We start from the raw sequence: 24,219 nt of genomic DNA on the forward strand, positions 1-24,219 counted from the left end.
ATGATCTAACACAGATACTTTAGCGATCTAGGACAATGTTGCTGCGAGATTAATCACAACAACAATTGTGTCTTTGTGACATATGCTATGTAAAAAGTTTTTAGGGCTCACCTTAAAAAATATCATTCTAAGTGAACGGAGAGCAAACTGTTTTGATTGAGTTGAAAATTTGTTACCGTGAAGGCTAGATACCACTGTAGAGTTACATGTCTGTGCTGGGCCTTCATTGCAGTTTCATGGCCTCTGTAAATGCTGGACACAAATGTTGTGTCAGCATCCAAACCTTTGTCCCATAGGCAAAGGTAGATGAAAGGACAACAAAGTGGCTGAGGTGAGCTAAGAAACATCTTTAGGCACCAACATATGACAACTGGATGCCTTCGTATTTTAATCTTTTCTGACTCTTTCTGCTGCAGTGTGGAGTACGTAATTTTTATATGGAATTAGGGGATCTTGTAGAATATTTACTGGATGTGCAAGGCCACTTTTGTTTCCTTTAATGCATGATAGAAGGTAATGTCTCAGCAGAGTACCCTACTATGAACTATGTATTAGAATGCAGTCCAGTTTGATGTTTTGTATGTTCTTAGATTTCAGAGGTTTTTTCACTCTCTTCCTTTCAGACATTTATCCCATTTTATCATGGGAAGCCGCATAGCAGTTTTATTCAGAGACTAAGATCTAGATCTAGATCTAGAAGTTACCTAAGAAAACATTTCTTAGCCTAGAGAGCTTACTGAAGAGAAAAAGGCAAAGCAGTAGCATTGCGATTACAATCATAATTTTCAGGGCTCTTATAGAAACAACAGAACATTTTATACAGGTTACCTTAAATCTTTGTGATTTGCTGTAGCTCTACAGTCATGTCTGTCAAGATACTGATCTTTGAGGGAAATAATTGTTTTGTCCTGTTTGATCTGAAGCTACTTTTCCCAAACATTTGTCTTTTCTTAGGGGAGTTTGTATAGTCTTAACAGCACTTGCACAGAGTCTGGCAATTTTGGCAAGGCTAACATCACGGGAGAAATAGAGTTTGCCATAAGATACATCTTCAAAGCTTGCATCTTAGAAATTTGCATCAAGGGATGCAGGAACCTGGCTTATGGAGAAGAGAAGAAGAAAAAGTGTAACCCGTAAGTATTTTGTAGAGACAGAGGAAAAAAAAAAATAAGGAAAATATTCTGTTTTTAAGATACTTACGTATGTTGTGATTGAAGTTGATTGATATATGATGCTATGCCATATTAGCACTTTCAGAACATCCAACGTACATACCAGCCCTTTTTACATACACACACTGCAAGACAAACAGGTTTCATACCCGTGCTTATTCTGTCTGACCATTTTCTGCTGGTGACTGTCTCTTACCCGACTGCCTGGTGACAGGCAGGGTATCTGTGTTGCTGATGAGCACCTCTGAATCTCAAGAATAGCTGTTCAGATTGTTAGCTCTTAAGTTGTGCCTGCAAAATTAATGCATAGGTGGCTAAAACATGTGATGTCATGTTCCTAATTCATCTGCTGACTCACTGTGGGTCACTGGGTGATTGCTGTACTAATTCTGTGCTTCCATCTTCTGTAAGAAGAATAGAAATTTCAGATACTGCAATATGTTTTAAAATCTAAAGCTGTTTAATAATTACGTGTTATTGTAAGAGGAAGAAATACCTACTTCTGTGGATAAAATACACCATGGAAATGTTTGGCTGGATAGTTAAGCCTTGGTGATTTGTCTGTTTATCACTAAATGATCCTCTCTGATCATGCAACAACCACTCATAGAAAATTACCAGGCAGAATACCTAACTACCTGTTCGTGCTCCTGCTGTCACACCATGTTTGAGCACTTGAGTGACCACATTGGAATTTTGGAGTTGCAGTCACCGTCACCCAGAAGGAATATGGCTTTTGCGCATCTTGCAGAGGATATGCATAAAGACGAGTTTGGGGATAGAAGGAGCCTTGCTGGTAACAGCAGCTTGCGAAGCAGGGCAGTTTGGGAGCACTTCAGAAGTGGGTCAAGGTTCTTTAAGTCCTGGTGATTAAGCCAGGCAGACGGGTTCAGGAAGCTGGAAAGTCAATGTGGGAAGTGCTGTGTAGTGAATATTATGTTCTCTACTGGTATATATTTATATTTCTGTTGGTTTCCAAGCCAACAGAAGAAGTACCGTCAGTGTACCCGCTTAACGCACTTGCTGAAAAGTAGACTTTTAACTGCTGTTTAAAACCTGTTGAATTATTTAGCTTGATTGTTTTGAGGTCCGACTGGCTACTTTTAAATTAAATTGTTCTGGGGTGATAGAGTAAGAGGCTAAAACTTCTAGTACCTGAATATTTTAAAAAGGTAGTTTTACCTATGGATAAGTTTGGAAAGAATAGGGAAGATCTTTAAGTTTTGCACTGATGATATCAGATACAGCTGACTTTATTTACCCAGTAAGTTAATCAAGAGGCTGTTTTAAAATTGGTTTAAATTATAATATCTGAAATAAATACAACAAATACCATTTAAAAATATCTAGTGTTACGTTAACAATCACTCCTTTCCCTGCCAAGCTGTGAGCCAACACTCTCTTTGCTAATACTCTTTGTCATAACACAAATATAGCCCACTGAACTCATATTAAGGGAAATATTTAAGTATTGATGTTCAGTGACCTGTATATGAGAAACTGTGGGTAGGAGTCATTGGTGCTTGGTCCAGCTCAGCTTCTAGAATTTTTTTTATTGGTTTTCTTTGACTCAATGTTAGAGCAAGTTTGAGCACTTTAGACATTCTCCCACTTTCTCTCTAGTGGGTATTATAACAATTAGAATTTGTAAGAATTATGAATTATTATGCATTACTTGTATGATTGTACCTTTTTTTGCTACCTGGTACTTTGTGTGGTAAAGATGAGATATTTTCATCATGAAAAAGCAGCAGTGATCCTAAAGTTGATTGAGCTGATATTTTTTTTCTTTGAGCACATAATATGCTGGTTCTTTTCATCATAAAACTATCACTACAACTGACACAGTGACTTCCTTGGTGGCTATTTTATCAGGGGCCAAGAGTATGAAACCAAAAGGTTCATATTCAGAACCTAATCCTTTCCCAGTTAGACTAGAATTGGAACACATTAGCTGAATGATATACAGGGATCCTTATAGTCTGCCTGCTTTGTTGAGAAAGGATATAAATCACAATTTTCCATTTTATTCCTTGGAAAATTAGAAAGTCAATAAAATTGTTTAAGAATTAAGAAGAAACTCTTCTCATCTAATTAATTTTTTGTCTTAGTTTGGTTCTTGTCCCCCCCATCGCTTTCTATATATCCTTTTCTCTATCTACAAGGTATGTTAAAGTTTATTTACTTCCGGATAAATCTTCTCGGAGTAAGCGGAAGACAGCTGTCAAAAAGAGCACAGTGGATCCAGAATTCGATGAATCTTTGAAGGTACTGCTTTCAATTGTGTGTCGCTAGGTGCACTTTTCCATGGTAATGCCTCCTTTTGTAATGTACAGTCCTGCAAGTTCAGAATCGTCCTGATGGGGGCAAATCTAGGAGTCACTGACAAAAAATAATTTAAAAAATTATGTTTATTCAGTCCAAATAAGAGAAGATGCTTTTGGAGTTACAGTAGTAAATTGCAAACCATCAGAAGAGTCTGCCTTTGTCCATGAAAACCCTTTTAATGAATTCCAGTGTTGTTCTGAGTTAGCCTGTGGCAAAAGCAAAGTGTCTTCCATAGATGCTTTTTTTTTGTACATTCAGGAACTGGGTGTATTGCAGAGCAGTTAGTGTTTTACACAGGTATTCCTTTCGACTGATATCCCTTTTGTCAGTGCCACCTGGTAGTGTCTCTCTGCAGTTAGCTGGATGCTAACTGAATTCCACCACCTCTAAAATGTTGTCTGCTTCCTTTTCCCTGTGCGGCCGATGCCAGGCAATCTCTTTGTAGTGTCTAATTTCAAACATTAATAAACCCACCAGAGAACAGTAGTTAAGATTTTAATTCCTTAATGCCTTGCAATGTTACTTCTTGCATCCCTGCAAGAACAGTGTGTAGAAAACAGGAGCCGTTATTATCGCTTCACAGATACTTAATGAAATGTGAAGCTGAAGCTGGGTACTGCCAGCTGGGAGAGGTTGGATTAGTTTGGTTGTTCCCAGCTCCAGTTTTGTACTCAGATCACTACAAACCCATCTTTGTATGCATCAGCAAGCTGCAATGGAACGTAAGATGATGAGCTTTTCAGTAATGTGTTGTCTTGGAAGACATATGAAACAAAGTTAATGGAGGGACAAACTTGTATTATTGCTTCTTGAACTACAGAAAAGTTTCAGTGTTACCCTCATCTCTTGGTGTATATGAACATTGAGAATTTGTAGCACGTGAAACAGGCAAATGTTTGAAAAGACCATTGCTAAAATTCGATAACAACAAAAAAAGTTGCATGTAAAGTTCATATATCCCAAAGCCTGTATATGGGGTTTAATTTGGGAGGAAAAAAAGAGCCTGAAGTTGGAATAATTGGTCCTAATTTTATAGTGCCTTTTCAATGCCAGAGCTGTGCAGAACTGATAAAGGGAGAGGGAGAGCCGTGCCTCAGTTGGCTGCATGAACCCCAAAGGTAATTTAGTTAGAAATCTTTTAAATTAGTTTAATTATTAGTTCATCCAGAGTAGCAGAAATGATCAAAAGAGCATAGTGCTAGTGCAGGTAAACTACATCATGACACTGAGATCCCACTCGGTGAGATTCAGCTGCAAATTAAGGCACCTGCTTTTAGGCAGCTGCACACGTGAGAAGTGCGTAGGTGCTCTTGGGAATCACTGGGGGTGATTTGTCCGAAAGCCTACACCCAGCTTGTGATTCAGCAGCCCAAATGTGGGTAGCAATGCCCTTGTCCATGCCATCGCTTCCATTTTTCAGTCCAGGTGGGTGCAGGTCACCTGTAGGCTTGGTATCACATTTACCTGTCTCACGTGGGTATATTAAATACCCAACAACGTCTCAAAGGGCTCTAACTATGTTTCAGGAGTGGATCAGGGCTTTAATTAGCGGTCAGCTGAATTACTTCCTTGCCCCTACTGACTGCGTTGAGCAGATGTCCACTGACGAGAATGGAAATTTTAGCACCTTCATTATGTGTCTTAATCTTGAACTGATCTCCAGAGCAGCCAAATTCTGCTGGGAGCGTAAAACAAAAATATAAAAAACCCCAGCAAAAATGGTCAAGAATTATTTAAAGTTCTGAATGAATAATCAAAATCTTTAACAAGGCGGGCCAAAGTATTCCTGGAATGTTGTTTCATATTTGGGTGAGCATTATTTAGCATTTAAGTAGTGGGGTGATATGCAAATTGCAAAGCCCATTCAGACAACATGGTTCTGTCTGCATCCGGATGCCTTCAGCCATGCGGCTGGCCTTCCTTTGAGCAGGCTGTGAGCACGGGTCTGCATTCATCCTGTGTCACTTTGTAAACGCTGTTTGTCTTTCTAGTACAAGATTGAATACTCACAGCTGGGAAGTCGGCAGCTTCAGATATCTGTGTGGCATGCAGGAGCACTGAAATACAGGGTGTTCTTGGGGGAAGTGGTGATTCCACTGGCAACGTGGAATTTCGAAGATAACTCGATGCAGTTGTTCAACTGGTACCAGCTCAAACCCAAGGTGATTCTTAGTTTTTGTGCTTAGTTGTATCGTAAGAGCATGATGTAGTGGAAGCTATGAAAAAGAACACCCTTCTGCGGTCACTGAGGGGAAAAATGCTGTCAGCCCAGTCCATTAGTAAGATGTGTTGCAAATATAAACAAGCTGTGAGAATGATGTGGAATAGAACGATTGCAGTAATGCAGATTTCTGTATGTCCCTTTCTTCAGCTTGAAAAGCCCGAAGATGATCTTATCCAGTACAGTGGTGAACTCCTTGTGTCTGCAAGACTTTCCGTACCAGCCCAGTATAAAAATTTCCAGTTTGAAGGTATAAAATGTTTCAGTATACATGAACCCCTTGGCTAGAAAAGAATTGAGATCAATTGAGGACTGACAATGTGTCCATATAATATTCCTGTATGATGTTGATAACAGCTACTGCACATGGTGGTTTGTGGTGTATTGTATTTTAAATTAATTAAAATCCAAACTTTTGCCAACTTCACCTTTTTGTTCATTTTAATGCCAACGAAAGCGGCACATTAGAATGGCAGCAGTATGATGCATCCAGCTATTTGTCTGGACAGCTTGTGCCTGTTGTGATGTTGCCGGTAGACCTTATCCTGGAGGTGATGCGGCATTTTTACTGCCCAAGGTAGAGACTGCCAGTTTAGGGAAAAGGTGTCAGGGAAGTGGCTGCAAGGGTACCAGACCAGCACCCTCAGCTTCTTCCAGTGGTCTCATTTTAGAGATTGTTTCATTTGGAAGATGTTAGGTTCAAAATGTAGTGTCAGAATTCAGGTTTTGGTAATGAAAGACTTGGAAGGTACCTTAAGTATTGCTGTAGTGTGTCTGAGCAAGCACCTGCTGGTGGAGTAAAATAAACACTTGGGGAGGGCAGGGTTAGACAACCTCATTTTCCTTGGCTCCCTACATCACAGGGAGGTATGCAGACACTCGGAGCTCTAGTAGTACGCTCTGTGTTGAGGACTGTAGCAATAGGTAGAGACCAAGAGAGATCTAATTAGTTGTTACATTAATTTTTGTTCCCTTTTCTTTTCCACATGACCCCAAAGTTATCAGCTTACTTTCTTCCATTTTTCCTCCCTATGCATGCCTGGGTACTGGGTTTCTGCTCTGTAACTGGAACTGTAACAGAGGAGTGGTGTCACGCTGTGGGTTTGGCTGTTCCTCCTGCTTCTGGCTTTGTTTTAGAGAAACCCTCCTGTGGGTACTGCCTTGTGTTTACTTTTTGCAAATACAACAGAAAGCTCTGTGTTGGCAACAGAAATCACAAAGAACCCTGCTACTCGTTGCTTGCTTTTTTTGTGTGCGCGTGAATCATAACACTGTATAAGCAGGTTAAAATTTTTCAAATGAACCTGATACAGCACTAGGAGCCCTTATTGGAGTAGTGCTGCTTAGTCATTTTCCTACTTGGCTATAGCAGCATCTTAGGCTAGCAGCTGAACTAACTGGTTATTTAATGTGATAAATGCTCCTGTTTCAGGAAAGAAAGACCAAGGAGTTCCTAAATGCCAGCTTCAGGTTATGGTGTCTGGGGCCAAGAACTTGCCCGTGCTGAGATCTGCTGGAATGCAGAACTCATTCGTTAAGGGGTATGTATGAGACCTAACACTTCAAATAGAAAATGTCACACACATTCTGTGCAAAGGTATGTATTAATGTGTTCTCATCAGGAGACTGGCATGTGAAAGTGGCATTGTCCACACTTTTAGTCAGACTTCCTTGTAATGGTGACATTTGGGTGTCTGCACAACAGCAGCACTCATCAGGGCAGTGACAGGTCCCAGCTGCTCTTTGGGTCCTGAATGAACTTCAGAATTTACTAGTGTCATTAAAATTTAGAGTTCACAAGTTTAAGTACCTGCTTTTAGATATTAAGGGGGGGGGGGGGGGGAAGTGCAAACCAAGAGCGCATTTTCATTCCTATTTTCAGCTGTGCCTTTGCAAAATTAAATATAGCTTTGGATACATTGAAGAGGAAACTTTTATCCTCTTCATTCTAGACATTTTAAAAGAGGAGGGACTGAGTTTTTCTTCAGTGCACTGCGTAGCTTATATGTAGGTTCATTTTACTTTCTTACTGTCAGGCATCAGGTGCCACTGGGGTACACTTAAACATCTCATGAAGCCATTTCACCTGCTGTGGCACCTATCTTCAGTGAAATGGGTGAACATTTTAGCTACTGAAAGGCAGGTTTCAGGCAGTTTTGGATAACAGGACAGGGAGTAAAGACTCCCTCAGCAGTCAGTGACAGCAAAGGAAAAGCAGATCAGAAGACCTTACATGCACCCCACCCACACCGAAGGCAGACAGGAAAAGGGGCAAGTCCCAAGACGCCACACTGGCACCGTGTTCTGCCTTGCACTTAAGCTGAACTTTTTGCTATTTAAGGCAAACCAAAGGGCCCTAGTTGATTATTGCAAATGTTCTGTTTTCTGATTGAGAAATCAGTAACCTTGCTGAACTCTCATTGTTTTTGGGAAGTTGTCTTATCCTTCCAGACCAAGCAGAGGTAAAGCAAAAGTCTCCTGTCCTGAAGAAAGAAGCCTGTCCCCAGTGGAAACACTTGTTTGTATTTGATGGTGTTACCCCAGCACAGCTACAGCAATCATGTCTACACTTGACTGTCTGGGACCAGTCAGCTTTCAGCTCAAGCGATCAATTCCTTGGAGGAGCCAAGCTTGGTGCAAGTAAGTGCTTTATCACGGAAAATTGAAGGTAATTTGGGAAAAAAATCATTTAGGTTACATTCTAAATAATAATATTTACACTGTGCTATTTATTACCTGCTGTCATGTGCCTGCATGTGCAGCCCCTATCCAGAGCAACTTGCAATCTTGGGCTTTGATCCTGCAAGAACCAATGCATGTGTTTTAGGTCAGAAGCTCAAGCTTCTTTAGGAGCAGAAGCTCAAGCGTGGCAGGGAGAATTTTCAGGAAAGCCATTTGTCAGGGTGGCATCTTTTAGGGCCAGAGCCGGAAGACAGACACAGAAAAGTTGAGTGGATTCAACTGATCTAGAGCTTCTTTTGAGACTCGTTCCTTGAGCTCTTTTTCTAATAATTGGCTGCTTTGAACTACTGTCTTATCAAAACGAAGCGTAAGAACTAATGATCTAGTAGACTCCAACCTCGCTTATTTGTGCTTATTATTGTGCTTATATACCTCCAATCAATAGGAAGTATAGAAAGTGAAACTTGCGCAGAAAGGCCTATTGCATGTCTGAGTTCTGGGCTCTGTTCTAACATAAGTGAGCCCTCTTTCTCAAGGCTGAGCAACCCTCTGCTCACTGAATAGGTCCTCTTTAACTGGTAGTTGAGCAGGGAAGCACTGTCACTTGCAGGCTGCCCAGCAGGGCCTCTCACCCCTGTCTTCCCAGAGAATAAGTGCTTGGTTTCAGTATTTGAGATGAAAAGCTTGAAGATTGAGGCGCTGTCACTTCATTATGGTATCAACATGCGCTTTAGAGGAGTATTATTACTAGTACTAATAAGTCAGTGCTGTGCCAGCTTCCTCATGAGCTTCTTTTGCTTGTCCTACACAGCATTTTCCTTTCTGCTAGAGCAGGGATGACCTGATGCTGAGCGAAGATAACTATCCAAGCCCTAAGCCTAGTAATGCATTAAAGTCACTGGAGATGAAGTGAAGCAGGAGGCTTTGTGCCGTTCCGCTCTTTGTAGTATGCACAGTTGCTTCTCTGCTTTTAAGTCATACAACCGAAACATTGGTCTTTGCTGCAGTCTGAGAGAGTGTGATCCTAGTTTAACAGGATGTAAATAATGCTTCAAATGTGTAACTACAGTTTATTGCAACTACTATCTTGGGAGGCAGAACAGCTGAAATTGCTGTAGAACTGGGAAAAGCAGGTTGGTTGTTATGTAGTCAATTGGGCCAAAAATCTGGTAAGTGAAAAGTAACCCTGTGACCTTTCTTTTTGCTTTCTCGCAGAGGAATTGTTTGGCTGTACAGACCTTGTTTCTCAGTCAGTGCTCCAATGGCAGGAAATGCTCCACAGCCCAAACACATGGATGGACTTCACACTTGTACTGCATTCAACTAAGGAAAACTTTAAATCATGAGATTACTGCGCAGCAACTTTTCCTTCCCTGTGTGTGACACAAATTCAAGTGGCACATACCTTTCAGGTCTGGGGAAAGGTACACTGCAACAGCACCTACTCCAGCTTTTGGGGAATAGTTATGCATTGGAAAGCATGTGATATTCTGAAGGTTTTATTTCTCCAAAAGTTAAGGTGTTGTCTGTCTCTCTAGCTGCAGTTTAAGGTTAGTCTTGTTTCTTCAGGAGTGACAAATGCAGTTTGAAATGCATTATGCTGACAAGGCAACAGTAGCCAGATAACGTGCAGTTTTCCATTTCTGGGCACAGCAGAACAGTAATTATTTAATTTAATTATAGATATGAATACTTCTTAGAGAAAATAACTGTTACCTTAAGGAAGTTATAAGCTTTCACTCTGATCTGGACGTTTTATACATGTTCAGAGAGAATTGAAAACTAGCTTACCTTTAACTGCTTGCAGCAGACAGGTGATGCTAACACCTCTGTACTTCAGAATTATCTACAGTACCAGTATTACTTCACGTGACCCTAAAAAGCCTCTGGCCTGTGGCCACACGCCTTCTAAATATGTGCTGTATCATTGTGCTTAAAATAAGGTAAATGTATAATTTCTCCCTCGGTAGCAGTGTGGGACAACAGCTAGTAGAATAAGTGTGGTTGTAGGAAGTTCCTTGTTCTTATCAGCTGCTGATGTAAGACAGTGTTAACAAGTCTGATCCATACAGTATACAGCACACGACAAGAGTTTAGCTAAGGTTATTTATTCATCTGAACTGGTGGAAATGCAAGCTTAAGGCTCAACTACTGTGTCGGTTCACTTTGGCTCAGCTCTGTAGTGTTACAGTTGGCAGAAACTTCACATACACAACTGTAACCAGTGCTGTTGCCTCCTTTCTTCCTTTCTAGGTCAACGTGGCCTTTAAGGACTTTAGAGTTAAAGACAGGGATCCATACGCTAAGCTCAGGAACTAAAAAAGGAGTAGCACACCTTACACAAAATACAGCCCATGCAAGAAACACTTGACTACAAGTCCTTTGTTACTTTGCAGATCTTTTATTTAGATGTTTGCTGCTGCAAATAACAAAATAAACCACACACAAGATTCAACTCAAGTATAAAGCAGCATAGGTGTTGTAAGTGGAAGAGAAAAGCTGACAACATACTGTATCTCACTTTCTAACAGATTTTCAAGGAAAGGGGGAGATTAGTGGGGAAGGAATGGTCACACAGAAATGCTCTCCACTAGAGAGAATACAACTGTGATATAAACAAGCAGTCCCTTCATCTTTGGAGTCTGAAACTTTAAATCAAACATTTAAAAAAATTAGAAAATTTGTTAGAAAAATAGGTGCAGTAAAATTGTATATATTGGATTATGTGTACATATAACAGTTTTAATTAAGTAAAAAAATGATCTTTACAAATAATGCTTTATAGCAAATAATCAGCTGCACTCTATCAGACAGTCTTGTTCAGGCATTTTTACAGATGCAAGTCTTATTAAATCTGAAAAGTAACAAAATATACAGAGCAAAACTATTTCCCTTTAAACTAGTATTGCAATCCACACATTGCATGTTTTTATGTATATATATATATATATAAATACTACACTATAACTGATCAGGAATGAAGCTGGAATTCAAACACAGTAGTGTATTAGATTCCAACAGAGTATTTGCTTAGTTGTTATGTGAGGAAGGTATCAGTGTCCCTATGCCATCACTGCAGAATTTCTTCAGTTGTAAAGAGCAACCAGAAAAGCCCAATTTCTACACAAAGTAGTTCTGAGGTGTTGTCAGTTCTTCTGGGTGTGGGGGGTGGTGGTGGTGGGCATCGAGGCCAAGAGAAAAAAAAACAGGGTGTAAATGCACACGTGTATACACATACATACAGGTACTTGCAGATCTCCAGTTCTACAACCCATTGTCTTTTCAACTGTTGGACTTTTAACTAATAATACAAAGACATATGGCACAATATTCACCCACAGTTGCTTATTTTTAGACCAAGCTTAATCCAGCATCTGCACAGGACACATATCTTCAGCTAGAAGCACAGCCTATTAAAATTTTTCTTGGTTAAAGAGAGATATGACATAAGGCCTTTTGGCACTAAGCAAAGGCATGAGCAAGTTACCAAGATCAGTGGTATTATGAGTTTTTAACTATACCAAATTTAATAGAAGGTATGGAATAAAAGGGAGATTCAAACACCTCTGGGTTTAGAGAACATTTAACAAATGTCATGCAGTGACCCCTCCTCAGGGAAAAAACACAACAAAAAAAAAAAAAACAAAACAAGAACACAGCATCAAGATCTGCCTTTCCCACAGTCCTGCCTTCTTGTTACAGCATCATTACATCGCCTCAAACTCATCAATTCTCTGCTTGGTGTTGCCTTGCCGGATCTGCCGCAGTGTCTTGTACTTGTCACGTCCCTGTCGCATGTTGTTTGAGTGGATAATATCATTGTGGGTTGTCTTATTTTCATCTCTAGCCTGGGCCAGCTCATCTGTCAGTGCCTGGAATATAAAGAATATTAAATACAGATTAGACACGAGAAGCTTTCAGCTCATGACAGTAGTGTTCTTTGGTGAGAAACTGACAGTTGTTAGGTGACTGGACAGATCAGTGATATGGATACAACATATGCCTTCCATAAACGCTATGGATCATGTAAGTAATCTCAAAGCCTGAGCAATGAGAATAATCTTTGTATACCCTGTCTTTAATTCAAACTCCCTACAGGAACTGTAAACAAAGAGAAACTATCAGGCTTTATGTGCTTAACCAAGTGGTTAAATGATCTATTTTCCAGGAACTGATTGTTTCAATTACTCCCCCTCCTCCAAATATTTTCTTACCTTCAGTTGTCTCTGTACACGTTCATTCTTCTCTGCTTCAGTAATGCGTATCTCCTCGTTACGGTCATTCCTGATCCCCTCGCTGGAGAACTCTGCACTGTAGGCAGAGTACTCAGATCCTTCATCTTGCAAGTTATCTTGGACATGGTAGTTCACTGGCTCATAGACAGGTGGTGGGGGTGGCGGCGGAGCAGTCATTACCAGGTGTAGCTCCTCCTTTGTCTTTACCAGATCCTCCTGGGCTTCCTTGGCCTTTGGGAAAAAAGTGAAAAATATTTTCATGCATTTCTTGCTTTAAACCAGCTTAATGAACACTTCAATGCCTATCTTCCCAGTTTTGTCAATCTACTATGAAAAGCAAGAAAGAATTACGTCTCTGCATCTGACAAATCCGTTAGTCTTATGCAGAACACCTTTTTTTCGCTAGTGATGCTATCATCATCCACTGTGTAATGTGCAGGGGATCTAAACAAAGAACCTTCCAATAAAACACAGTCTAGGAAAAATAGTTCTGTGGGAAACTACAGCCATCTTCATCCTGTTCTCCATTTGAAGAGCTGTAGGTTGTGAATATGGGTTCCACATCGCAAGAACTTAGATTCCCAAATTGTCATTTTTAATGCAATTACGCAGTAGGCAGTCAGCTTCCGTGCTGCTTCAGTGGTTCTGCCCTCTGATATGGTCTGCAGCATTTGTTACAGGGCACTGGGAGCACTGCGCACTGAGCCTCGCATGGTTTACTTCTGGGTTTATTGCATCAAATTATTCAACTCTCCTGACCCAGGTACCAGGAAGTCACTGACAACAGCACACACTCCTGCTACCTGCAGTGTGACTGCATTTGCAACATCTTCTCTTGATTGATTTATGTAGTGTTTTCAGACATTACATCATGTATTAAATGCATCATTTACACATTCGTCCCCTCCCCTCCCCTCCATGGCTCCAACACAACGAGCACATTTTTAGATTTTATACAGGCTTACACCTTGAATTTTGACTGAAGGCTTGTTGGAAGAAAGGTGTTTTGCAGGCATATTGCACATTCATCACAAGTCTCCCCTGGTCTGCTGGTGTACAGATATTTGTCTCTGCATGTTTAGAGAAGTCATACCAGGCTAAGCACTGTGGTGTGATCTACTGAACTGTAGAACTTCAGAGCAAATTTGTAAAGATACTCACTCTGATTTGCCACTCTTCAACCTCACTTTCTTTACGCCTCCTTGCCTCCTCAAGAAGTGCAATCTTGGCTGTATACTCAGCAAGCTCTGTAGCCTGTTGAATAATAAAACTGGAATTATAAGGACACTTAAAAAAACAAACCAAACAAAAAACCAAACACAAAACCAAAATGCTGTTGACTGAGGAAAGACCCAAGCATTACACTCCACTGTAATAGAGACTGAATAGGAAATTAAGAGCAAAAAGTAGATTGCTCATGATAAAAACTAGTGCCATAATGATACTATCACATGGTACTTCACTGCACTATGTTTTTTCCTGGAGAAAAAGGCTTTGCCTTACTCAAAGGGCACAGTAACATGCCTCTATATCTTATCCTCAAAATGACTGGGTCTTACCAGCTGTTCCTGGCTCTTCATCTGGTCTATAGTTTGTCTCTCCAGCTCCTCCTTGGCCTGCAGAGCAGCCAAACGATCTGCTTCCAAGCGTTCTGCTTCCTCCTGGGCTCGTCTCCTTTCCTCCTCCAGCTGAATGGCTCTTTGGATCTGATCCGAGAGCTCTGGAAAAAGACAGATCAATGCAGTTAATCCACAAGCCTGGTCAAAGCGAAGGGACTACAGACAGTCTCTTAGGTAGCTGCAGAAGTCATGACAAGCACTTGAGTCCAGCCTGCAATACCCCTTCACTGTGCACCTCAAAGTAGTTTTTTGCATAATACATCAAGTAACTGAATTCAGAAGTAGTCAGCTGCACATTATAATTACATCTTCTGCAAGATATTTGCACTGAAGTCCGTAACACTGACATGATTCTGCTGCCCTTAATTGACAGTTTACTGCAAGGACCAGATGCTGCTGTCTCCAATCGGCTCATCTGTGCACTGAAACAGCAGCTCCCATTTCCCTGCAAAGACTTGCTCCCAAAGTACTTTTTCTGTTAGGAGTCAAGTAAAAAGTACTTGAGAGCTGAACTCTGTTACTCACTGCTGGAAGAGGCCATACTACTCAAACCCTCTTGGCAACAGGGGAAAACGGAGTTTGTGCGACCTTCAGTTCCCAAATACAATCAGCAGATTTTATGCTACTTTCATGCTTTGGATGATCTCAGCAGTACATGCACATATGTGTATCTATCCATATAGGCAGATATTAACAAACCTTGCCAAGAGATCGCGGTGTCATCAGATTTAGGCTAGGTGTAGGCAGCAAGCCGTATAAACCCTCTATGGAGCACAATACACATGGTCTGGTCAGCCCGCACAAGTACTTTACCTTTCTCTGCTTTCTGAGTCTTCACCTCATACTCTTGTAGCCTCACCAGCAGCTCCTCCTTCTCCCTCAACATTTGTTCTTTCTCTCTCTCAATTATCTCCCTCTTCTTCTTTTCATTTTCTAGTTGTTGCCTGTTAGAAACAGATTTCATGCTTGAAGCTCGCTTTCAGACCTAAGCTACAGCCAGGCAAGAAAGTTGGCTGGCCATCTCTCCAGGCAGCTCAAGGGGAAAAGACCATGTGACTGCCACAAAACAAGAGCCAGAAGACAGAAATACATATAAGCCTGTTCCTTCATCACTTTGGAATTTTTGCTCAGTTTTGGATACCCCATTTCATAAAAATATTTGTATTTTTTATTGCCCGGTCCAGAAATTTAGCACACCAAATAGCTACCAGAAAGACCGAGAGAAAACCAGGACTCTGTTCTGCACAGCAGGAGATTTAATGTTGTTACTTCTGGCACAAGGCAAGTCAAAGCATAAAAACAAGAGCACTGAGGGAACGAAGACAAACAAGCCACAAAGACAGGAGAAACGCAGCAACATGATTTCTCAAATCACAAGCAACCTGCAGCCAGTGGTAGAAGCCCCATGGAATTGCTAATCCTTTTTCCTTGCCTGTAAGAGGTCTCCCAGTCCCCTCTCCTCTCCTCACAGTGTATGCGTGTGCTCCCTGCGAAAGTTTGTCCCTTACTCCCAACCAACCCATGGTCCAACACATACATCAGGTCCTAACACTCAAGAGTAAGGAGAACCCTCTCCAGGTGAGTGCCACCACACAAAAGCCCACTGTGCTTTTACTTGTGCATTTTGTTGCAACTCTCAAGACTCCAAACAGGACAGGAGACTACATGGCCACAGTTCCAAGCCAGAAGAGTAACGCTTACAGTCCCGCTGCAGAATATCCCGAGTCCACCCCATAAGCCAGAGCTCTAGAGCCACACAGCGTGGCTCACGGCCTTTCTAAGCAAAACCCATGTTACCGGCTGCTGCCCTGCTGGTACAGCCGCCTGCTGAACCCTGGCAGTCTGCTGTTGTTTCTCTCTGCCACCCCATCCCCACTCTCCATATTCAAGCTTACCTTTCCAGTTGTTTCTGGTGCTTCTCCTCCCGGGCCTGGGCTTTCATCTGTTGCACCTCAATGGTGTCAGGCTTCCTGCGCCGCATATACAGTTCATGGTTGCCCATACAGAGCTGCAGGATCCTCTTGTTAATTCTCAGACGAGGGGCGTAAAACACAAAGTCCTAAAAGAGAGCCACCACACAGTCAGTTTTCCAAGTGTGTCTTCTCTTCTCCCAGCTCGCTGCAGACTCATCATCTTGCCACTAATTTCACTGTATTTGAGACACATACACAGGCCATTTAAATAAAGCAGCAGGGACTGCCAACATAATTTGAAGTGAAAACAATTATTACATATATTCTCAATTTCAAATCTACATAGAATTGACAAATTACTCTTCTAGAAAGGCTCTATAGACAGATAGGAGCAGCCTCACATTCACAAGCCCTGGTCCTCATGGGGGACTTCAACCACCCCAATATCTGTTGGAGGGACAACACAGCAGAGCATAAGCAATCCAGGTGGCTCCTGGAATGCATCAATGATAACTTCCTTCTCCAAGTGATAGAGGAGTCAATGAGGAGAGGTGCTATGCTGGACCTTGTTCTTACCAACAAGGAGGGGCTGGTGGGGAATGTGAAGCTTAAGGGCAGCCTTGGCTGCAGTGACCATGAAATGGTAGAGTTCAAGATCCTCAGGGCAGCAAGGAGGACACACTGCAAACTCACTACCCTGGACTTCAGGAGAGTAGATTTTGGCCTCTTCGGAGGTCTGCTTGGTAGAGTACCATGGGATAAAGCCCTGGAGGGAAGAGGGGCCCAAGAAAGCTGGTTAATATCCAAGGATCATCTCCTCCAAGCTCAGGAGTGATGTATCCCGAGAAAGAGGAAGTCAGGCAAAATCCCCAGGAGGCCTGTGTGGATGAACAAGGAGCTCCTGGACAAGCTCAAACACAAAAAGGAAGCCTACAGAGGTTGGAAGCAAGAACAGGTAGCCTGGGAGGAATACAGAGAAATTGTCTGAGCAGCCAGGGAACAGGTTTGGAAAGATAAAGCCCAGATAGAGTTAAATCTGGTCAGGGATGTCAGAGGCAACTAGAAAAGCTTCTACAGCTATGTTAGTGATAAAAGGAAGACTAGGGAAATACGGGTCCTCTCTGGAAGGAAATGGGAGACCTGGTCACTTGGGATATTGAGAAGGCTGAGGTACTCAATGACTTTTTTGCCTCAGTCTTCACCGGCAGGAGCTCTAGCCACACTATCCAAGACGCAGAAGGAAAAGGCAGAGACTGGGAGAATGAGGTACTGCCCATTGTAGGAGACAAGCATGTTTGAGACCATCTAAGGAACCTGAAGATGCACAAGTCCATGGGACCCCATGAGATCATCTGCCAGTTCCCTCAGGACCTGTGGATGTAAGTTGCTAAGCCACTAGCCATCATATTTGAGAAGTTGTAGCAGTCTGGTGAAGTTGCCACCAACTGAAAAAGGGGAAACATAACCCCCGTTTTTAAAAAGGGAAATAAGGAAGACCTGGGGAACTACAGGCCAGTCAGTCTCACCTCTGTGCCTGGCAAGATCATGGAGCAGATCCTCCTGGAAACTCTGCTAAGGCACAGAGAAAATAAGGAGGTGACCAGTGACAGCCAGCATGGCTTCACTAAGGGCAAGTCACGTCTGACAAATTTGGTGGCCTTCTATGACGGAGTTACAGTGTTGGTGGAAAAGGGAAGAGCAACTGACATCTACCTGGACTCGTGCAAAGCATTTTACACTGTCCTACAAAGTATCCTTAGTCTCTAAATTGGAGAAACACGGATTTGACAGATGGACCACTCAGTGGATAAGGAACTGGCGATGGTCGTGCTCAAAGAGTTGTGGTCAACAGCTCAATGTCCAAGAGGTAAGCAGTGACAAGTGGTGTTCCTTAAGGGTCGGTATTGGGACTGGCACTGTTTAACATCTTTGTTGCTGACATGGACAGTGGGATGGAGTGCACCATCAGCAAGTTTGCTGACAAGACCAAGCTTTGTGGTGCGGTTGACACGCTAGAGGGAAGAGATACCTTCCAGAGGGACCTGGCCAGGCTGGAGAGGTGGGCCTGTGTGAACCTCATGAAATTCAACAAGGCCAAGTGCAAGGTCCTGCATGTGGGCCAGGGCAACCCTATGCACAAATACAAGCTGGGCAGAGAATTAATTGAGAGCAGCCCTGAGGAGAAGGACTTGGGGGTGTTGGTTGATGAGAAGCTGAACATAACCTGGCAATGTGCGCTCACAGCCCAGAAAGCCAACCATACCCGGGTCTGCATCCCCAGCAGGTCAAGGGAGGCGATTCTGCCCCTCTACTCTGCTCTCGTGAGACCCCACCTGGAGTACTGCATCCAGCTCTGGGGCCCCCAACATAAGAAGGACATGAACCTGTTGAGGAGAGTCCAGAGGAGGGCCACAAAGATGATCAGAGGGCTGGAGCAGCTCTCCTGTGAAGACAGAGAGAGAGTTGGGGTTGTTCATCCTGGAGAAGAGAAGGCTCTCCAGAGACCTTATAGCAGCCTTCCAGTACCTAAAGGGGGCCTACAGGAAAGATGGGGAGGGACACTTCATCAGAGAGTATAGCAATAGGATGAGGAGTGATGTTTTTGAACTAGAAGAGGGTAAATTTAGGTTAGATATTAGGAAGAAATTCTTTACTGTGATGGTGGTAAGCCACTGGAACAGGCTGCCCAGGGAAGCTGTGGAGGCCCCATCCCTGGAGGTGTTCAAGGCCAGGCTGGATGGGGCTTTGAGCAACCTGGTCTAGTGGGAGGCGTCCCTTCCCATGGCAGGGGGGTTGGAACTCTGTGATCTTTGAGGTCCCTTCCAACCTAAACCATTCTATGGTTCTATGAAAAATTAAAAAGCTTATTCTGGGCAAGGTGCCACAGGACTCTACCCATTGCGTTAGTGTCCTAAACGCTGTCGCTAAACACTGTCATCTAGAATCCTCCAAATTAAAGGGAAGCTTCCAACCCACATCTTGGGTGGACTGGGTATTTCACTGTAGCTATAACACTTGCTGTTTTAAAAGGAGATACAAGCATATGAAAAGACCCAGACAACTTCCAGAATGCTCAGAATTAGTGTCCAGATAAGTTCTTTCAGGCATAGCTTCAAACATAACACCACCCAGAGGGAAAAGCACAATTGGCACAGAGGGAGGAAACATAATTGAGGTTTTCAATGTTAACACCTTTCTGTATCAGCCTCTTGCAAGTCTCTTATTTCAATCTCAGTCAGATTTACTGTCGGGGAGTGGACAGCAAGCTGTGATCCATAAACAGGAAATTAATATTTTGTAATGTGTACGACACATCCAAGAGACTCTTTTATTGAGAGAAGCATGCCTGACAGACCAGCTTCTATCTCTGTGGAGTTTTGTTGGCTTTCACTAACAGCATCACTGAGAGAAGCTCCTCTCCCCCCCATCTCAGCTTGTTATCTGGAGGAGCAGCACACTGTACTAGTATCCTTTAAATTATTGGAAGGATCTTTTTCTGTTAAAGAGATTTATAAGCCATCACCCTTTGCCAAAGCCAAACTGCTTATTATTTCACCGGGCTGTACTTACCCACCAAGGCCAAGTACTGGGGTGGGGGAAGAGAAGAGGCCTTTCTCAACTATTCCAACAGTTTCACAAGACTGACAGAATGAGATCCACCTATACCAGTTATTCCACTTTATGTTCTCAACAGGTCAAAGTAAGTTAATTCTTCACTAAAATAACTCTGAAAACATGTTTCTAAGTATTGAAAAGCAACATTCATGGGTAGCTACCTTTCAGTTCTCCACAGAAATCATACTCCTGCCATTTACCCTAGTATTCAAGAGGGTCAATGAACACCATGGTCCTTAACTGATTTTTACTTTTTCAGTAGCGTGGAAGTGACCAGTGAACATTAAGACAAGAAACCATATGTACCCATGTGGTTTTGCAGTAGCATTTGAATGATTTTTGTGTGGGTTTTTTTTTTTTTTTTTTAAATGAACAACAACAAAAAATTAACCACCAGCTTCCATACATTGAAAGAAATGGGGAGAGGACTAGTCTCAGTATAATCTGGCTACACAGAAGACTCACAGAACTGGTGAAGACTCTCAGATTTAACCATAAGGCTACCTAGTTTGCTAGAATAAAAAGGACTCTGCAGTTGTAAAATCCTTGGTTTTCTCCATGTTAGATACCACCATAGGCTCTTTATTTATGCTGCACAGAAAACCAGACAGCTCTAAATAGAGTCTAAATACTAAGGCTCATCTTGCACCTAGAATATTTGCAGCTTTCTCCTCCCCAAAGACTACTTTATTTTGTGATGAAACAGTATTAGTTGTTCATATGCAGTATCCAGGAATCCATTCTAGATATACTTACTGGTGCCTTCTTGTCAATAGGCTTTATAACAAACTTCTTGTCATTGAAAGAGATATTTCTGATTTCGCTCCAGGGGAACCCAATCTTTGGAGTCAGTCTGGACAGAAGAGAATTATTTTTAAGAGAGGCTGCAATAAACTTTGGGTTTTTTTTCCGCACATTGTTTCTAACACACAGACTCAGTGGGATGCAACACTTCGCACAACTCCCCCAACAGAAAGACAGCAGTTGAACCAAAAACCCACAGGGAGTAGGAAAAGAAGCCCAGTCACCTCCCTTACAGAGTCTCTTCTCATTTTGGTCAGCCACCCTACTGACCTTTAGCTATGCAATAGGGATGGTCTCTACTGAAGCCACACACCTGCTTTAAGTTCATTTCTTTGAAATGAAGGCCTAAAATCCACAGTGTGCAGACTTAGGTATATGTGCTGTGCTTCCTGGAGGCTTCTCTTACATCATGGGAGGCACAAGCCAAAATAACTCAGCTGCTTCCCACATGTTCTAGCACCCACAGAGAAGTCCACCCTGCTGTGTTACAGCTAGCCCAGTTACCTCCACGCTGCCTTCACTTCTGAAGTGCTGGGCAGGCACAAACAATTGGTAGAAGCAGATTTCTTGTCGTCTGTTTTCTCCCCTAGATTACAGGCAAGGCTAGTAACAAAGAGCCCTGTTCTTTCCTTCAATGCAAACTGCTCTTTCAGCCCATCCCACAAGTCATCAAGCAGAACTTTACATGTTGGCTGTGCAACGAGCTGCACTACGTGACTCTCTCCTATTGGAAAGTATGTTGATGAAGCAAAGGGCAAGACTCAAATTCCAAGCTCTTCCTCACTGCCTAAAAGTTCAGGTCTGTTTGTTTAAAATTACATCTTTAAGCTTCACTAATCATTTGAGATTTTCCTCTGCTTTAATTTCTCCAGACTCTTGCATATGAAAAACATCAAGTTATTCCTGAAATCATATGTTTCCAAGCCATTCCAGTACTTCACCCTTACATCCCTGCCCAGCTCTGCAGCAAGTTCTAATATTACAAGGACTTGCACATTTGACTGTAACTAATTCCTTTCATTCCCCCCAACCAAATATTTCAATGTTTATGTTTAACATCACATTATTATTCTTTTATTCTTCTCTTATCAAGGAAGGGTATATTCTCTACAGACAGCAGTTAATGATTAAGAATTGTGTCTTACATAAATGATAATACCAACAAGCAATCTTCTTGTTATTACCTAACCCTTCCAATATACGTGTCTTTGACACACACTGAAGTGTTGACAATTATTTCTAGCAAATGGTTTGAAGACACAAGTATTTCATGTTCAGCACTTAGAGAATAGTCTATCATCACAGTGAACCACTCGAACTTTGTAAGAATCCTTTCTATGGAGCTCATCAGTTAAGGAAACAACCTGGAAATTTTGGAGGAATTTGACTCATTGGCACAGAGATGGAAACCTACTGCACAGCATGATTTTGCTGGGCCCAAGCATAAAAAAACCCCTAAACTTGCTTCATTTAAAATCAGGCATCAAGAATAAAATACATCCTCTTCATAACTTAGCATTCTCTAACCTTTAACTCAACTGCAAGATTATAGAACAATGTGTGTGTAACAATAAGAACTGTGTTTCAACCCTAGATAATACAGTATGACAGACAACTAAAATAATTCACTTATTAATGAAGTTCTACTGCAGATTCTGCTCTTTGAAGCAGGAAAAAAAAACACAAACCTGGAAAATACCTAGAAGTGGGACATTGACATACACTGCAGTATAGAGGCTTGCACACCTATAGCATGGTCTCATTTTCCTCAGGTTGAACTTCAACAATGAAACCTTTGCTTTTTCACCTTTGCCCAGGTCCCCAAATTTTGCACGTACAAACCAGAGTCAAGGTACATATTGCTACTTTTCTAGTCTCCATATCTGCTCAAAAGACTTAATTACATAGGAGCAGGAATTACAGCAGAAACAAGCAGTTTATTCCAGCACTGTATTTGTTTTGCAAACGCTGTTGATAGCTCTTTACAGTCAGTGGCTATATTCTGTCTGCATCTGCAGCTCGAAAAACCTGTTTGTGTGACCATGGTTACATAGCAAGACTAGTCATTCAAGAGTGAAGTATTACATGAGCGAAACTACTTTTCTTTCAAGTGACACTCCTTGTTTTCTGGGTGACAGCACATACTAGCATTCCAGAAAAGACTGCATTTCTCTTTGCCATCTTAACAGAAGCTCCAGAGAGTTCCAATTAATATTTCTGTTGCATTCAAAGCATTTTGGAGGCAAAGATGTAGAACAGGTGAAATCCCTTCTGTGTAACAGTGATAGTCTGTGATAGATGACATGAAACTAAGGCTTGGAAAGTGGATGGGGGGAGGGGGGAAGCAGTCTAGATAGCAACCTTCATCTGAAAAAAATAAATCTGTTTTAACTCCCCTTCAATCCTTCAGTTGTGGAGTATTAGAAGAGACTAGCAGGCTGTTCTCACCTTCCTTTTATGTTTATTTACAGATGTAGTCTATCATTTCCCACCTACTATCCAATTAATAATGGCTCTGCCTTTACCAGAAGGGCTGATTAAAACTATGCATACCTCAGCAAGACCTGATTTCATTCCTCATTCAAGGTAACTATATAGGTTCACTCCTCCCTGGGTTCTGGGTGTTATCTAGCTTTGGTTGTGTCCATCCCATAATCTGTCTTTTTCAAAACCCAGCAGTTGTAAACACACATATCATTAACTTCACTATGGGAATGGCCTTAGACTTCCAGCACTTGCAGATATGTTAGCCTATCTAGGTTCCTGTATTGTATCCACTGTTGGCAACACCTGGCAACCTGATTCAAGGAAAAGGTTGGTAAACTTCTTAGTTCAGGATTCAGCTCTACAACTGTGCACGATTTACCAGATGGCATTGTACAACTGACATCTCTTTTTATATAGTAGGTAGCATTAGCAGGTCGGGCTACAACGGTCAGGAAAGTCATGAAAGCATAAATGATGTGAAAGCTCATTTCCTAGCACAGCTTCACATACTGATCCAAAATTGGAACACAAGCAAGTTCTAAACTTTGCCCTGATCCTGTAAACGAGAAGTGTCCCTTGGCTCCCACACCAGCCCTTGCTCTAGGAGATCAGAAGTGAAAACAAAAGCCTTACTTATCATCCTTCTCATAGATGTTGAGCCCCAAGGCATCAACCCCCAGCCAAAGGTCAGTTCCTTTCTTATTCTTGATTTCAAAGTAGTTAATTCCATACATTTCCAGGTCTTGAGCAATCTTCAGATATTCCAGCATGGCATTCTCTCTGGTTGAGACAGGACATACAGGAGATGTTAGTTTCTCATTTATGTGACTATCTCAGAAAGCTGAAAGCCCTCAGAAGAAACAAGTAACTTTTTCTAAATCCACACATTGAACACAGAAGTTAAAACTGAACATTCACCATTTGGGACTCACTTTAGAAGTTATGATACTACACCTATGAACACAAACACACAGAGTACTCGCATTTACCAAGCCCTAGTATTTCTAGGCAGAAAACCAGCAACATTAATCTCTCTCAGTATTCACCCTTGTCTCAAGGTACAGTTAGTAGGAAAGGTATAGTATCTGAACTTTCCTCACCTGCCAATGCAAATGCTTGAATGAACATAAGGTTTGACATATA

The 24,219-nt window shown here is 41.9% G+C and overlaps 2 protein-coding genes across 2 annotated transcripts in view; one reads left to right on the forward strand and one right to left on the reverse strand.

Moving 5' to 3' along the window:
* SYTL3 (synaptotagmin like 3) overlaps positions 1-9,749 on the forward strand; it is a gene marked incomplete at both ends in the record, with an annotated part of 29,844 nt that extends 20,095 nt beyond the window's left edge. Inside the window, 8 exon segments of the mRNA XM_082481624.1 lie at positions 955-1,133; positions 3,338-3,440; positions 5,492-5,662; positions 5,872-5,971; positions 7,154-7,262; positions 8,156-8,384; positions 8,386-8,389; positions 9,619-9,749. Of these exon segments, the coding sequence (XP_082337750.1) occupies positions 955-1,133; positions 3,338-3,440; positions 5,492-5,662; positions 5,872-5,971; positions 7,154-7,262; positions 8,156-8,384; positions 8,386-8,389; positions 9,619-9,749 (1,026 nt within the window).
* Positions 9,750-11,475: 1,726 nt separating this feature from the next.
* Positions 11,476-24,219, reverse strand: part of EZR (ezrin) — a 38,067-nt gene continuing 25,323 nt past the window's right edge. Inside the window, exons 6-13 of the mRNA XM_082481714.1 lie at positions 23,710-23,856; positions 20,542-20,638; positions 16,153-16,316; positions 15,071-15,201; positions 14,198-14,358; positions 13,800-13,892; positions 12,618-12,869; positions 11,476-12,275 (exon numbers count right to left, since the gene is read on the reverse strand). Coding sequence (XP_082337840.1) covers positions 12,111-12,275; positions 12,618-12,869; positions 13,800-13,892; positions 14,198-14,358; positions 15,071-15,201; positions 16,153-16,316; positions 20,542-20,638; positions 23,710-23,856 — 1,210 coding nt within the window. The 3' untranslated portion in view covers positions 11,476-12,110. The remainder of the gene's footprint in view (positions 12,276-12,617; positions 12,870-13,799; positions 13,893-14,197; positions 14,359-15,070; positions 15,202-16,152; positions 16,317-20,541; positions 20,639-23,709; positions 23,857-24,219) is intronic.

This window comes from Vanellus vanellus (assembly GCF_965231255.1).
Source record: "Vanellus vanellus genome assembly, chromosome: 3".
Classification (NCBI taxonomy): domain Eukaryota; kingdom Metazoa; phylum Chordata; class Aves; order Charadriiformes; family Charadriidae; genus Vanellus; species Vanellus vanellus.